The sequence below is a fragment of the Hipposideros armiger genome, unplaced genomic scaffold (assembly GCF_001890085.2).
Source record: "Hipposideros armiger isolate ML-2016 unplaced genomic scaffold, ASM189008v1 scaffold_651, whole genome shotgun sequence".
In the NCBI taxonomy this organism is placed as follows: domain Eukaryota; kingdom Metazoa; phylum Chordata; class Mammalia; order Chiroptera; family Hipposideridae; genus Hipposideros; species Hipposideros armiger.
Window position 1 is genome coordinate 270,159 of NW_017732001.1, and position 16,740 is coordinate 286,898.

The 16,740-nt window shown below is 39.2% G+C and overlaps 1 protein-coding gene across 1 annotated transcript in view; it reads left to right on the plus strand.

Moving 5' to 3' along the window:
- Positions 1 to 16,740, plus strand: part of DOCK10 (dedicator of cytokinesis 10) — a 253,505-nt gene that overhangs the window by 230,561 nt on the left and 6,204 nt on the right. The window contains exons 46-54 of the mRNA XM_019626007.1: positions 207 to 264; positions 597 to 695; positions 3,301 to 3,407; positions 5,169 to 5,291; positions 5,432 to 5,545; positions 7,270 to 7,275; positions 8,893 to 9,383; positions 12,837 to 12,888; positions 12,969 to 13,115. Coding sequence (XP_019481552.1) covers positions 207 to 264; positions 597 to 695; positions 3,301 to 3,407; positions 5,169 to 5,291; positions 5,432 to 5,545; positions 7,270 to 7,275; positions 8,893 to 9,383; positions 12,837 to 12,888; positions 12,969 to 13,115 — 1,197 coding nt within the window. The remainder of the gene's footprint in view (positions 1 to 206; positions 265 to 596; positions 696 to 3,300; positions 3,408 to 5,168; positions 5,292 to 5,431; positions 5,546 to 7,269; positions 7,276 to 8,892; positions 9,384 to 12,836; positions 12,889 to 12,968; positions 13,116 to 16,740) is intronic.

Here is a 16,740-nt window from a genome sequence, read left to right on the forward strand (position 1 = left end):
AAAAAAAAAAAAAGCCCAAGTATGCATTTTATTCTGATTGTGAAATCTTTGGAAATCCAATTCTTATTTTAAATTCTATCATTAAAAGGATTCTTCCACATATCCCCACATAGAAGACTGACTCACCTTGGAAGATTAGTCCTAACTAAATAAATAGTAACATTTACCATGTGTCTTCCTCTGAAACTATTTTCTCTTTTTTGCAGGCTGCTATGTGTTACATCCATATAGCGGCCCTCATCGCAGAGTACCTGAAAAGAAAGGGTAAGATGACCGTGGGAGAGGGGAGAAGTTTGGAAATCAGCATGTTGAAAGCCTCGCTTAAAATTTATGTATTAATTTTAGATTTTATTAATCTCAGTTATGGTTTATTAAGCAGCATGAATTTTCACTGATATGTCGAATCATGTTGTGCTTTTAACTTTTAACTCTCTCTTTTATGCCATGATCATGTTTATCTTATGCACAGCCAGGCTAACTCACTGGCTTCTTAGTTCAAAATGAGAATGCTTGATTGGTTAACCATGTGTAGTTTCGTAAGCTTGAATTAACACAAACGTGTAGCAATGTCCTAACGTCATCTTGCACTACCATAGGTTACTGGAAAACGGAAAAGATTTGCACACCATCCCTGCTCCCGGAGGATATCCACCCCTGTGATAGCAACCCATTACTAACAACTCCCAGTGGAGGAAGTGAGTGGTCTAACTGAGCTCCTTTACGCCAGGAACAAGGCAGAGGAAATCAAGTTGCTGCTTAAATTTCACTTCAGTGGAACTCTTACATGTATTCTTAGAAGCGAAATCTATCTCAGAACTACATAATTTACTCTGCAAACCCCAAAGTTTCTATCATTCAGAAATCCCATCCAGTCAAAATTTGTGAAGTTCAGATTACTGAAAAACTCTCAGCAAATAGAACTGCATTTTATACGATATTATTATGAGTTATGGCCACATTTTTGCTACCAGTTTGCCTGTTAGGCTGCCTTTGGGATTTTATTCTGAAGTTGATGAATTATTTAAATTGCAAGAGAAATCCATTTTAATTTTGAAATGTAATACAACAAATAAGGGATGCAAAAATGGAGACATGTAAATATAGTGCATATACAGGACTCTATTTATAATCAGCATGTTCCATTTCCTTTTGAAAAGCATAAGCTGATTCTAACAATTTTCAACATATAATAATTTGCAATATTGATATACTTAAATTAACATATTCCATCCTTAATGTCTGATAAAAAAGATTTTATAACAACAACTAGGGAATTACTCTTTGTAAAAAATTTAGCACTACAGTGAACTCATGTGATAAATTTTCTCTTGCAAAACTTTGTTCAAACCCAAAGTTTATAAACTGCAATCTATTTCAAATAACTTTCAAAATGCTGAAAGTTAGGGTCTAGATAACTCAGTATTTGAACAATAGAAACACATCTTCAAGTAGTAAGATCAAAATACATAAATAAAAAGTAAATGGACTTGTGTTATAATATTTTGGAAGCATAATTGGTCATTGTTCTTTTAAGTGTGCGTGTATTTTCTAAAGAGTCTCAGTGGACTTTGCAAATAAGACACTTGAACCAAATGACCAAAGTGAACAGTGAGACAGTGAGGTCATTTGTCTGAGGGCCTTGGAGAAGAGACCAGACCTGGTGTTGTGGCTCATGCCCACGCAAACGTTCAGGGATTGCCTTCCTCAATTTCACGCCTCTTATTGAGGCTGATTTTTATATTCATGCCATCAGAGTTATCGTTGCTTTATTTAACATTCCCTTCCTCTCTATTTTTTTATCATGATTATATACTATACAGTCCCATAAAGACTCTTTCAAATTCTAACTGAAAACAAAATTGGAGAAACCTGATAAAACTAGATGTCAGTTTGAGAAGTTGTGGGAACTCATACCCCAAAATGTTGTGTGAACCTTTAATATTAAAAAAAAAATTTAAATACCCACTTTTAGATCTAAGGTAATATTAGACTATAACATGCCCTTTGAGAAAAGAATGTATTTGTTTAGAAAACTTTAAAATAAGGAAGGTGATCATTTATGATGCTCTAGTATATATTTATATCCATTGGCATACATATGCTTTAATATGTATGTCCTCAATATGCTTTAATGTCATGATGTTTCTAAGTGAAAGAAGGAAATTATTCCTTCGCTACAATGTGTGCTTAATATAGGTGAATATAGGCAATTCCAGGAAATACAGCTGTAATAATGATCATCATCCTGCGAGAAGTATGTCATGCGTTTTCCTACCACAATCAATTCTCGTGTATTTTCAATATAATTATAGAAGGAATGTTATTATAAAGAAGTAGGAAAGTAGAATGTTTTAATGCAAGGATTAGATTGCAATAATTATTATAAGCTCTAACATGTTTGGGGGTGATAATTTAGTTGCATAGCCAATGAACTGATTATTAAAAATGAAAACATCCCACAAAAGCATTAACTATAACTTAAAAAGCACATATTCTGTGTAATACACTAGACTGGTCTCTAGGCTGGCAACATCCCAATTAGTTACCAATAACAAGTCTATGGGTTAGGTGCTATTGTCACCTCCTGTTTACAAGTGAGAAAACCAAAAGGAGTTAACCAGCCTGCCCCAGAGCTCATGGTTTGTGTGTGGTGAGGCCATAGTTCAAGGGTCGGTCTGTCCCCCAGGCTGTGCTCTAACTCCTCATATGCCCCGCCGTTCAGATCCAGTCACTTCTCTGGGGACATTACCCATTAGCAACTGTTTACACGTGAATCTGCAGAGCCAGACCTATTTTAACCTTGGTGGCCAAGATGCTAAAAAAAATTTAAGAAGGTTTCTAGATAATGCAAAAGATGAAAAGTTAGTGAATACTGAGCATTGTCTTTATAACGTAGTGACCATACCGGACATTTTCTCAAATGTTAATATTTTGAGTCCTTTCAGCCATTCTTTCAGATACCTATTAATGTCTCCAGTTTAACAAATGGGAGAAACGGGTTCAAAGAGGTGGATGAAACCAGAACATTGAAACTACATCAATCTACAAATTTTGTGTTCTGTCTGGAATCCCATGCCAGCTTCTTATAGAAAATATGTCACCTGAAAATAAAACAAATTATAAAAGGGTGACATTGGTTTCCTGGCAGAGAGTATTTATCAACAGTCATAATCTAACCATCTTGTTGACTATGTGAGAGTTATAATACTACCACATGTAATGTCATGAAGAAAGGCATTACCTAACCCAACCAAGATTTGGCTCAAATAATAATGCTGCATTTTGCTTGGTCCTCTCAAGGCATGTTCTCCATGGGCTGGCCAGCTTTTCTGAGCATTACACCAAATATTAAAGAAGAAGGAGCAATGAAAGAAGATTCGGGAATGCAAGACACACCATACAATGAGGTTAGACCTAAATAATCTAGTGTACAGTAACTGAGTAAACAGATGAATTGAATTGTAACATTAAGCTAAATAGGAGGTAAAAAGTCTTATTCAGAAATCAAATTAAGTTACTGCCTATTATGACTGAGGCAGAATGAAGTGCAGGCTAAAATTAAGCCAAGATTAACTGATATCAACTTGCACTGATAAAGCATAATTTTCAATGAAAATTTAAAGCTAAGTTGTACTTCTAAGATGGACCTAAATATCTATGATCAGCTCTTTTATATGGTATAAACTCTCTAGTCCTTGGGTAAATGTGGTAAGGGATGCTGAGATTTTTGTGAGCTGGTTACAACTCTTTTTAAATGCGTTAGAAAGTTTATTTGCAAATACAGTTGAACAGAACAGCTCTCTAGTTTCTTCAGAAAACCTCCTTCTGGTATACAAACCATGGTTAATTTTCACTACTCGAAAGCAGCTTTCTCCTGGGGATAACTTAGCAACAATTCTGGTGAAGAAAATAGAGCTACTCTCACCAAGTAAAATATTGCATAAGTTAATTTTTAAACACCATACTATTACATAGATTGAAAATAAAGATACAGAAAACTAATTTGGGAGTGGATTTTAATGAAATTTTGCATGTAGTTCTACATTAATTTAATATACATTGCAAATAAACAGCAAATGATCTTGCAAAAGATTATTTCAAATAATGTTTAAGAATCTGTTCTTAAAAGACATTGTTGAAACAATTCCAACAATAGTATCCACTTGCTTTAGAGAGTATATAATTTGATTCATTTGAACATTTATTAAACCAGTAGTATATGTGAGGCATTGAGTTAAGGGTGAGACAAAGGTAAATAAGGCATAATTCCAGCTCTCCAAGAGTTTAGAACCTTCAGAAAGACAAACTTCTTTGAGGGTGGGGAATCGCCAGTTTGAGACCAGTAATTTCTAGCCAGTAGCTATAAATCTAGGCATCATATATGGCTGCAATTAAGAGGGGAACAATTTTTTCTTGCATGAACGTGGTTGGAATGGGAATGGGACATAAATAGAAGTTCTCCAGACTTTTGCACTGGGTCTTGACATTCGATAGGACTTAAAGGTGCCAGTGAGAAAATCAAGTTCTTATAGGTGCCACAACACAACAGGCAAAAGTGAAAATTAAGAAGAAAGGGTCCTGAGAATGCTTTGGTACAGCATGATATGGCCAAAGTGCGAAGTTAATGGCTGGGTGCTGGGAGATGGGGCACTGAAAGGGAGGCTGGCACCTGATGATGGAGCTCCTTGAATGCCATGCTAGAGTCTGGACAACAGTTTGGACACTAGTGTGGAGTTCCCACAAAGTTTTAGGGCAGCAAAGATCTCATGATCAGATTTTTGTTTTAGACAAAAAGATTACTGGAGAGCATCCTATAGGGACAAATTGGAGTGAGAAAACATTATCTGGAAGACTACTGCAGGGGTCTGGGAGTGAAAAAACAGGGGTTTGGTCCATCAGTGACCGTGGGAATGAAAGGAACTAGATGAATGAGGGCATTTCATAGATTTAAATTAGCCAGTTTGAGGGACTAAGTGATGGTCATTAAAGAAAGGGAAGAATCCAACAGGACACCGCAGTCCTTTGCTGGCTGCATGTAAAAGCCAATAACAAAGATCAGCAACACAGACATCCCACTATGAAAAAAAACTGACAATGTACCAGTTTTGAAATTAAGTTTCAGGGATGAGCTACAATATAAAGTCTTGCTTTGTTTTGGGGAACTGCAGAATATCCTGGTGGAGCAGCTGTACATGTGTGTGGAGTTTCTTTGGAAGTCGGAGAGATATGAACTCATTGCTGACGTCAACAAGCCCATCATCGCCGTCTTCGAGAAGCAGAGAGACTTCAAAGTAAGTCTTTCCAAGACCTAACCATTAGTTAAACTATCCTACTATACACTGGTCAATTACTTAATTATTTTCAGAAGTAGAAACTCCCTGTTTTTTATGTCAGCATCATCTTCATGAAACCCTTCAATTTGTGATTTCAGAAATTATCAGATCTCTACTACGACATTCACCGGTCATATCTGAAAGTGGCAGAGGTCGTGAATTCAGAGAAGCGACTGTTTGGCCGGTACTATCGTGTGGCATTTTATGGGCAGGTGAGTTCACTAGAAGTAGCGTGGCCTTTAAAGTCTACTGAGCAGCTGAATGTTGTCTTTCATTCTTTATGAGACATCTAAATATACGTGCCAAATGATTGCGGGACTGTGGGTATAGGTGTGGGCTTGTCAGGGTATATTTGAGTGTTTCTCTGGATGTGCGAATCTATATGTTTGTCCATAGGAATGTCTTGGGTAGAGAACTCCATGGATCTTTACACAGATCGAGTTAAAACAGTGATTTTTAACTCCTTGGAGAAAGTGGTCACTTATTTTTCAGCATCCTCTTCTTCTCAGTTTGTTCGAAAATATCTAATTATAGGTTTGGGTCATATATTAAAGTGAAATTAAGTTGAACGTGTTTTAAGAAATGAGATTCATAGCATTCTAGGAAATAAGGAATTCCTTGGGGTTCCATGATTTCAAAGCCATGAACTTTTGACTTTATAATCATGCATTTTCCTTTCTCCACTTTCAAACAGTCGCTGCTTTAAGGCAGAATACTATATAGTTGTTTTGTTTCCCACAGTGCAGGTCAATATAATTTTAAAGTTACCTTTCTCAGTTTACTGCATAAACAATGAACAAGGTTGAAATGTTAGCTAGCCATAGCATTGGCCTGAAAGTAAAATAAACATATTATATATTAATTATGAATGTCTCTGAGCAGTGCTTTAAGTGGGATAAACCCAGGCACCATCCTGTTCTTTTTGGGAAGGCTTATAACACTATTATATTTCAGCAGACATATTTTAGACTATTACACTTGTGGGCAAACATTCCATTCTTGTATGTTCACAGTTGGAATGACTCTCAGCCCTCTCATTTTCATTTCTTTTTTTGTTTGTTTTTCCTCCCCTCATATAAGCACTGGTGCACATAGCTTCTTGTTCTCCTCAGAATATTTTAGAGCTTCAATGGAAGGAGTGAAATGCAGCATGGTCATTCTAGATCATTTCCTATTGAAGAAAAACACATGTTTTCCTCTAATCACCAAAGGCAGCTTAAAAACTAACTTTTGAATTAGAAAAAGAGAACAGCTCTCTACCTGGAAAGGAGCATGTCCTGAGTAGCACTTACCATAAACACATGAATCCACCCCAGATTTTCCCCAGTGCACAGCAGCGTCAGGATTATGGAGACACAGAAAGCTCGAGGTGTGGGGGATGGAGATGTGGGGAGACAGTCTACAGACAGAAGCTAAATTTAGACATTTTGGGGCTCTCTGGAAAAGAACCTGAACAGCCTGATGCGGTAGTGTATGTTGGGGAGAGAGAAATGTGGCAATCTGCAATAGAAGAGGAGAGGGAAAAGGAAATGATATCTTGAAAGTCAACAAGAAGCAAAAAATAAACAAGTTTTGACCTTGCTGAAACATTAGCAAGAAAAATGGCAGGAAACTCAATCAGGAAGGGATGTGGGAGCTGAGGGGTTGAAGAGGAAGGACAGGGTCTCCAGAAATGGTGGTACAGCAGGGGCAGGTAAGGTGTGCGTGCAGACAACCTAGACTGGGGTCTACAACCCTTCAGGTGATCTTTCCAATGGAAGGCATAACGATTTGCCATTAATGCCCTGGTCATGAAAACCGGATTGCCCACCTGGTAGTTTCTCCAACCAATGTCTAAGATGCTGGCTACTGAACAGGGAAAAACTAATCCAGCCGCTTTCCAACTGGATTTTAATACAGATGTTTACTCTTTTCTTCTTTTGGTCTTGATTTCCAGGCTGTGGTAAGTTCTCTCTCTCTCTCTCTCTCTCTCTCTCTCTCTNCAGACAGACATGGCCTCAGCTAGAGGATTACAAGAAGGAGGCCTGGGGCTTTTAATATCCTGTCGGGGCTGAGACTAAGGTGTGAGGTGAGTGAGGCACTCACCTTAGGCACAAAATTGAAGGGAGCATTAAAAAAAAACTCAGTAATCAAGATAAAGTAATATTATAATGCAATATTTTTAAAAATCAAAAATAATTTCAAAAATCCATAATGAACAAAATATTAAAATTTTGCATAAAAGCAGGCCAGTGACAGTGTCACATGGAGCTATATTGGAGCCTAAGACAGAAGGGAAAATCAGTAATGTTGACCCAGATACTGACCTGGCTCCCCTCTTCCCCCCTTGTCTGTGTCCCCCATGGCTGATTTACAATAATAATAATAATAATAATAATAATAATAAATAATAATAATAATAATAATGAATTTTTAAAAGCCACCAAGTGAAAGAAGCATTATTATACTCCACACGGGACAGGTTCCCTCAGCACAGAACTGAGAGGAAAGTGGGGGTTGGATCTGGAGAAGTGGAAGAACACATCCAGTCCTGTTGACTCATTCTAGCACACTCGCAGTGCCTGGTAATCAGACATCTGAAGATGGCTCCAGTCCAGTATTAGCTTCCTTCTCCTTTTATCCTACTCCTTCCAAGCCCCACAGTCACACTGAAAGATTATGAGCACTAAGGAATATAGACTCTTTCACTAGTGGGAGCCGGCTCATGTGTTGTGCATTCATTCAGCAAATCTGATAAGTGCCTCTTGGACCAGAATCTAAGCAGGCCTGCCAAGGGAAATGTAATAGGACAGTAATTCCCAGGGCGTGTGGACACCACTACCAACATGGAATGCCTTTGATTAATAGCTATGCGTTTACTTAAATGTTAATAGAAAAAAAAACTAGCACATCAAACACTTGACTTCACAGATGTTGAACTTAAATGTATTNCTGAGCCGCCTTTTTTTTTCTTCTTAATCTGTGAAATGGTTACAATTATGCTCATTTTACAGTGTAATTATTAGTATTACACATAAATTCATGGGTTTCCTCAAATTTCTGGAATTGCTGAAGCAGTAGATGAGTAAATGGATGGGAAAAAAATGGACTAGGTTTGAAAATTCTTCAAGAAATCGTTAGAAAAGAGGCTGAGGACGATCTCTTCCAGCCTGGAAGGAAAACAAGAGCAATTCTCCAGCTTTTGTTTGACTCCCCAGCCTGTCTCCTTCTCCTGGGCTGTTTGTCAACCCCGTTCACCAGAGCAGAGGTAGTAAAGACATGACATACAATAATTTATTTCAGGTAAGAGAAGGCATTAGAGAAATTGGAAATAAAAATACCTGCAATCGTATGATAGGCTAATCAGCCAATCTGCTAAACAGACAAGGAACTGTCTTCCACATTACAAGCCTAGAGTGGATGGCCCCAGTCTAGTGCATAGCTGAAAGGGAGAGGAACAGAGAGGTAGAGTTCCACTCTCAAGAAGCTTGTACTCCAAACAGAGGTAGTAAGGACATTCATTACAGAAGAAAAAGAAAATAAACGATTAAATAATAAGCCAGGTACGTAGGTTTTGAAGAGCCCCGGCTACTTAGCGAGCTGGCGCCAACACTATTTCTATCACTATCTGGCTGCTTGCCCAGTCCAGGCAGTCACTGTTTCTGTGGCCCCACCCAGCTCTGAAATGATAAGGAAGCCCATTACTCTCCACGGGGAGAGAGACAGCCCCTCTTCCCCCTGGAGGTCAGCTGGGGAAACGCAGAGCCTCCTGCGTTACTGGCAGCAGTTCCTTAGGGCTCACCCCTCTCTCTTTCACGTATTCACACAGGTAAACCCCAAGGATTTGGACCCCAAATATGCCTACATCCAGGTGACCTATGTCACGCCATTCTTTGAGGAAAAGGAAATAGAGGACCGGAAGACGGATTTCGAAATGCACCACAACATCCGCCGTTTTGTCTTTGAGACGCCCTTCACGCTGTCGGGCAAGAAGCACGGAGGCGTGGAGGAGCAATGCAAGCGGAGGACCGTCCTGACAAGTAGGTGCAGGCCGGCCGCCGAGCGGCCAGCGTGACCTCCTGTTGCTGCCAAGGTTTCTTTATTGGGCTTGACTAGGGAAAACCAAGACCTTCCAGTCTTGTAGCCAAGTGGAAGGAAATGTGCTAACTCGGAATTGTTTCCCAAGAAGACCAGATTTCCCCTTCTTTATTCTCTGTAAGAGGGGGGCCCTTGAGAAGTCAACCAGGAGAGAAACTGTCAGTAGAGTTCCTTTACACACGTCTTCCCTTTAGATCTTACAGTCGTGAAGGTCACGGTGTGTGTCTTGGAAAGGCACGCTGCACGGGCCTCTACTCTCTCTCTGAATTGACCCTCAGTTATGACCCTCAGTTATGTCAGAGTTAGCAGCTCTCACAGTTGTGTGCTTTGGGGCCAGACCCTCAACCACTCTGGAATTCAGGCTCCTCACTGTAAAATGAATGCAGGGGACCTCCAGCATCCCTTCCAGCACTATCTAGATCTATTCTGTGAGTTAATGGCCCCTTCATGAATTCAACGAACTTTTTAAGGAGTACCTACTAGGTGTTGGGCATTGTTCTGGCAACTCAAATAAANACGCCGTCGCCGGCGACTCACGACAGCCCAGCTCCAGGATGAGCTGTTGTTCAGCATCTTAGCTGTGGAGGGCAGTGTCACTGGCCCTCATATGTGGGATCCGAACCGGGGCCCTCTGGCGTCCCAAGGCAGCTCTTAACCAATGTGCCACTTGGCCGGCCCTACTGAAGTACAGTTTTATCATAATCTCCTGAAGTTTCATAATCCATGCATGTTAACTCTGCTGACTCAAAGTCCTTCTTTAACTAGAATATGTGTGGTTCCCTAACCATGAGAAATCAGGGCATTTATTGCACTGTAAAATAACTTTTTAAAAAATCAAACTAGCAAGGGAAATGCAAAGGTCACATTTCCCATTGCCTTGAAATGCAGTCTACTCATCACCTTGGGGCTAAAATAAATGAGAAACTGACCCTAAGTTTTCATCACCTTGTGTCCCTATTTATAAATCATTTCTTTCATAGACAGAGCTGAAATTGAAACCTTCTTTAAGATAGTGTCCTGTGGTTCCATGGGCTTGGCTTTGATTGTTTCCTTGGGTTAAAGGTAAACATGCATTTCAAATAGTTTTAGAGCTGCCATTTCTCTGGCTCCAAAAGCTCTTACATAATCCCTGGCAGACAGCAAACCGAACACTTTATTCTGCTACTCCTGCTCCTTTCTATTTTTATAAAATAGTCTCAATAGGTGTATAACTCCATGCGCGTGCGTGCGCGCACGCAAGAGAGAGAGAATAGATAATAGATAGATAGATTCAAATCACCATTTCTTTCTAATTAATCACTTACCAAAATATCAAACCATATGAGGCAGAACACAAATTCCTTTTCTGACACAGAATTGTCTGCTTTATCGTTGTCGTCATCTTCATTCTCCTCATCATAGCTAACACTCACCAAGGGCCTATTCTGTGCCAGGCATGCTTAGGGCCTCCCCATAGATTGCTGAGTCTGTGCTGTTTCCCACCCTTCAGACCAAAAAGTAGCGATGAAACTCACAGGTCCAGTAAGGCCATAATGTTCATGGTAACGACAATAAAATCTTGCTTCCCACATTCCTTTTCTGTTAGCTCTGGATTCAGAAATATGTTAGGGGGAGGACTCACAGTGAAAATGTTTCCTTGTGCTCATTTTCACACCATGGTGAGAAAATCTTTTCTTGAGGCTTGAAGACATTTTTGTCACTGACATGGCAGTTGTAAATGTCGGTTTAGCTATTGCCCTGGGGAGATTCCGGTTGATGGGCTCAGAAGTCTTATTTCTCTGATGTGTCAGTCTGTCACTTTTAGACAGCAACAGAAAAAACATAGCAGGCTGGAAGTCATGAGAGAATGAGGCCAGGTCTCACTACCCTACAAAGTCCAGAGAAACAAGGAGCTGCTTTTCAAGCTTTCAATGTCATACAGCCCCCCTTTTTTTTTTTAGCAGCTTAGGGTCAAGGTACTCATAATCAGCTGCACTTGCCCTTGAACATGTCTCAAAAAAATTGTTCAATTAAAAACAGTGTTATTAAAAGCAATGGAATCTTTTCCAGTTGTACCTGGTGCAAATATACCTTTTTAAGATGTATGGCCACTAGAGCTATTTCATTCATATGTTTGTTCATTTAATAAATGTAGAGTGGCATCCCCCTAAAGACCAGGCACTGTGCTAAATACTAGACACACAATGGTGAACAATACAGTTTCCTGAATTAAAAAAGCCCAAAGTCATCTGGGGAGACGCGCAAGAAAACAGACAATTACCAGCTTGACAAGAACTGTGCTGGTGCTGGTGCTTGTTTCTTGGCTTCTGCAAATGTACATTAGTTACAGCCCACTTATGATACAAAGTACACTGTTTGTGATGTCAACCATACCAGGGTAAAAGTGCTTTCCAAGTAGAAAGTCACCATACAGACGTGAGTTGAATCATTATTTTTAGATCACCTCACATCAGCCATGAAAAAAAATCCAGCCTGGTAGCACTTGATCCATGTTTTTTACGTATAATGAATATTATTTAAAGAGTCAAAAAGAATATATATTTTTAAAAGTACAGCTGAGAGTCTTTGGGACCTCCAGTATCTTTACCTGGCCTTCTGAAGTCATTTCCTTGAGGTAAATTCTGCTCTCAGGAAAAACCAGGCTCATATGGGTTCTTAACTCCAGACGTAATCTAGTATTCTCAGGGCACATGTGTCCCACAGGAAAAATGCTCTGTGTCTCTTCAAAGAGAAGGAATTATAAAGGCTGCCTCACTTACTTATCTGCAGATAATTGAATCTCCCCTTCCCCCTGTTTCAAACCAGACAAATAAATTAATAGAAGCTAAAACCTACTTGTGTATAAAAATGATGACACAGTTACTTTACTCCTTTCAATCCTGTAAGGTCTAGCTCTGCAAGAATGTAAGAGGTCTACTAGTAAAGTCAATTAAATTATGAAGTTGCATATAGTCAATTTGTATCAGGCCCCTGACAATAATAATGTAAAGATATTTTTAAAGCAACAGTGCTATATGAGCACGTCACATGTAATTTCTGTGATAACAATACAAGTGTTACGGCTTTTCATCTAAGCTGATGTGGGGTGCAGAGCACCCCATTTAAATACCTTTAAAAACCCTACAGTGTTTCCTGTGCAGGCTTCAAAGGCTTTTAGATGACCTTGTTAAAACGATACCGCTCTTTGAAAAATGACACAAATTACTCCAGACTCTGTGCTCTACCCCAGGATGCCACACGAGGGCGCTCTTCCCCCAAAATATTATATATGCAAGCAGATATTGCCATTGATTTCCACCAATAGAGAAAAATATGTGTGAGATATGATATTCTTTGCCTTCGCTAGGGAGTGTTTCCATTAATAACTGATTCTAACGTGATATTTTGTTTTCTTCACTTGATTTTTCTCTGATTTTGATTTTATAGGGTGCTAATCAACGACTTGGATGACAACCAAAAGACTGGGTATATTGTCCAAGTAAATGGTTTTTGTTTTGCTTGTGATATGCAATTGGAGTTCTGTAATAAAATTGGTGGTTCATTATGTGTCTTCCATAGGGTTTTTTTGAAGAAGAAGAAGGTAAAGAGTATATTTATAAAGAGCCTAAGCTGACAGGCCTCTCCGAGATTTCCCAAAGGCTGCTCAAGCTCTATGCAGATAAATTTGGAGCAGACAATGTGAAGATAATCCAGGATTCCAACAAGGTAGAGGCAAACAACATTCATGCAAATGTGAAAAATTGACTTCATTTTAATTTTTAAAAATATTTTAAACCATATTTATTAAAATTTTTATTTTCTGGCTGACTATACAAAGTAAACCACCTAAACTATTTTAGGTATTTTGCCTGTTTGTTCATTGGTTAGCCAATTGGTGATTTCCTTTCTCTTTTTCTTTTTCTTTTCTTTTTTTTTTTCTTTATCTTTTTGGCAAAAACATTGTGTTTATTTGAGTAACCTTTAGGTGATCATAGATATGACTTTCTAAATTTTCTACTTTTCCCATAGGTTATTTGCACTTGTATAGCAACCAAAGAGTTAAAGTGATTGGGCCCAATAGCTTTAACTCTATTGGAGCAAAAGCAAAATAGTATTTATTCTTTCATGGAGGCTTTCCTGGGTCATACCAATTTTGAAATCAATCCTCTGTGATCGTAGCAGAGTTGCTGGTTACATTGTATTAACCTATGAACATCCAATTAACCTGCTTATGGCTCCAGAAAGCAAATGCTTATATACCCTGATTATTCAGAATCCTCTAATATGCTTTCATTCCTTTAGCCAACCTCTATTAGGCACCTACTGCATGCCAGGCCCAGAACTAGGAGCTGGGCATCCAGAGTCCACCGTTCACTTAGGGCTAAGAAGAGAAGGCTGTGTGCAAACAGCTAATTAAACAGAGCGCAATGAAGTACCATGGGAGACACGGCACAATTCGTACAGGGCAAGCTCGGGGCAGGGGGATCCCTGACCAGCTCCTTCTTGGTTAGGCAATGCTTCACAGAAGAGGGGGTGCTTGAGCTGGAAATCACAGGTCAAGAATGTATTTCCTGGAAGCAAAGGGCATTCTGAGCAGCCCAGCACATGCAATGACAGGGAGGAGTAAAACGGGAAGGTACGTTTAGAGAACGGCAGGTCTTTGAANTCTCTCTCTCTCTCTCTCTCTCTCTCTCTCTCTCTCTCTCTCTCTCTCTCTCTCTCTCTCTCTGCATTTGCATGCTCTAATAATCCTCACACTTCCCTCCGTGTGGCTTTACTGAACCTTAACTTTTTTATGCAAATCGATGTTTGGTACAAAGGTGAGATAATCCTGCTTCCATTCACTTTGGAGTCATCCTGCATTTCTTGAACTAAATTGTGTTTACTCCAGTTATCTGAATTACAAAAATGTATCATTTATTTTTCATTTATTTTTTATATATAATATCTTCTATATAATGGCAGGTGTAGTCTGAAAACCTACACACAGGTACATATGGGCACCACATATTTGAAATATATATATATATAGGAGATTCAATATTGAAGATTGACTGTTCATTTCAGGCCACTGTGAGTTGCAGCTGATTAAAACAAACAAACAACAAACAAAAAATGATGGTGGTCAAAATTTCACAAGTTGGAGTGGTGGGAACCTTGCTCTTTTCCAAATTTGAGTCTCGTGTAGAAACAGGGCTCTCTATTGCATTGGCTCTCTGAGCATTCTCAGAGGTGATGGTATTAATTCCAAATACAAAAGATGAACAGTGGACTAAACCTTTACCTGGTAGGTCAGGTTAAGCCCACTGAGATACAGAAAGAAGTGATGTAAGACATTTGGAGGACAAGTGAAGACAGAAATAATGTGCTAGTACCTAGCACTCGGTGACACAAATTTCCTTGTGTTATTTTGAACCATATGAAATTGTCTGTGTTAAAAAACTTCTTACTGGAAAAAAAAATGGCAACGTCATGTGATTCAACATAATTGTTGATGAAACTGGAAAGACAAATTCTTTCACTATCCACAAGCTGTCAGTGTTCAAACTCTGCTTGTCTGTCTAGTACATACTTTTTTGTAATTCTTTAAATCCCTTCCCACATCCGTATCACATCGGTATTTTCTACCTTCACTTATAAATTTGGGTCATGGGTCCTTAACTCATCTACTAAAAGAATACTTGAAACCCTTATACTAAATAGACTGAGGGGGCGATGGGGAAGGATTGGGGAGAGTTGCTTTCAAATGACATCACTTTGTTCTTTTCGCAGATTCCTCGGTAAAGTGTGCTGATTGCACCGCTGGCTTTTTCTCTTTAATGCTGCTGCCAGCATTCTCAGTTGTCTTTTATTAAAAATTCCAACCTGAGCTTAAAAGGCAAAGTGTTCTTTAAAACCTGCAGAGCTGAGTACATGCCGAAGCGCGGTGCTCTGTGAGCTCAACCCAAGCTGCCTTTGAACAAGGAGCACTAATGGAGGTCGTCCTGAAAAGCAGCAATTTAGAGCCTCGGTCATCATTGTTCAAATGATGTTCAAATACCTGTCCCAAGACACCCAATGGAGAGTGGGGACTATTATATTGAACAGGGCAGACAGTGCCCATCACTTGATGATAACTGCCAAATCGATTTGAACATTCCCCTGAGCGTATGCAGAATGAAGGTTCCAAAGATCTCAGATAACGTCTTGAGTCCCTGATTAGCATAATCCCCATGGTCAAAAATAATTTCTTTTTCATGATGGCAGTTAACGTTCCTGTAAAATCCACCATTTAATATCCAGATTGACATGTCTTGCAACCATGTTACCAAGATTATGCGAATATCATATGCAATGGGCTGTTCGCCTCCACAGAGTTTTTTGGGTAAATCTTTTAGGGTCCCATGTAGAAAATGCTTTTATTTGACAGTATTGGAAAAAGTAGTTAATATATGTCTGCAATAAGCCAGACCCTAGAGAACAAGGTGGAAGTTCATAAACTTAAACCTTGCCTAGCATGAATTTTCTAATGCAAAAACCTGGCATCATTGCTTATGGTGCGTCCCCAACATGTCCCTGAAGTATTCATTTCCAGGGTAAGGAAATAGCAGTAGTGATCAAACATCAACTGTAATCAGTGGAGCCCTTAGGCTCTGATATTTAGCATGAATGTAAGCAAGTGCATGCATGTTGCGTAACTTAAAACAGCAGATGCCCCTGGAATGAATTAAATGAAAGGCCTTGGGGGACTTGTATTCCATTCACCAAAAGGTGGAGATTCCTTGCTTCTCAATCAGGCCTACATGGGTGTAGATGCATCTCAGAATCTTGATAAGAAAGGAGTTGGGAGAAGGAGGGAAGGTGACTATAGTTTGTAAAGCTACTGTCTCCATTTTCGGATGTAATACAACCTTCTGGCTCCCCACCTATCGGAAAGTCACTGATATAGACCATCTATATGTATAACTGAGCTCATATTTATATGGAACCATTTCTCTGCATTCCTGTCGCTTTTCTTCTCTTAGCATTTAGCCTATTATTATTTCCTGACCCATCTTTTATACACTAGATTCCACTTTCAGGGTTTTCCTTTGCTTGTGAGCTTTGAATCAATCGTGTATAATCGCAGAAGCATTTGTATTTGACATCCCAGTAATGATCCAGGGGCATTGCAAGATCCTGCAGTACTGCAAAAACATCTAGGAAGGAGTCAGTGATTTTAGTTGTCAGTTTACTGAAGTACAGTTTTTTTTTGTTTTTTGTTTTTTTTAATTTTTTATTTTATTGGGGAATTGGGGGGATGGGAACAGTGCTGGGGAGTTGGGGGAAGGGGAACAGACAAGTTGCTGTCGTTTTGTTCTTCAATCTAGTT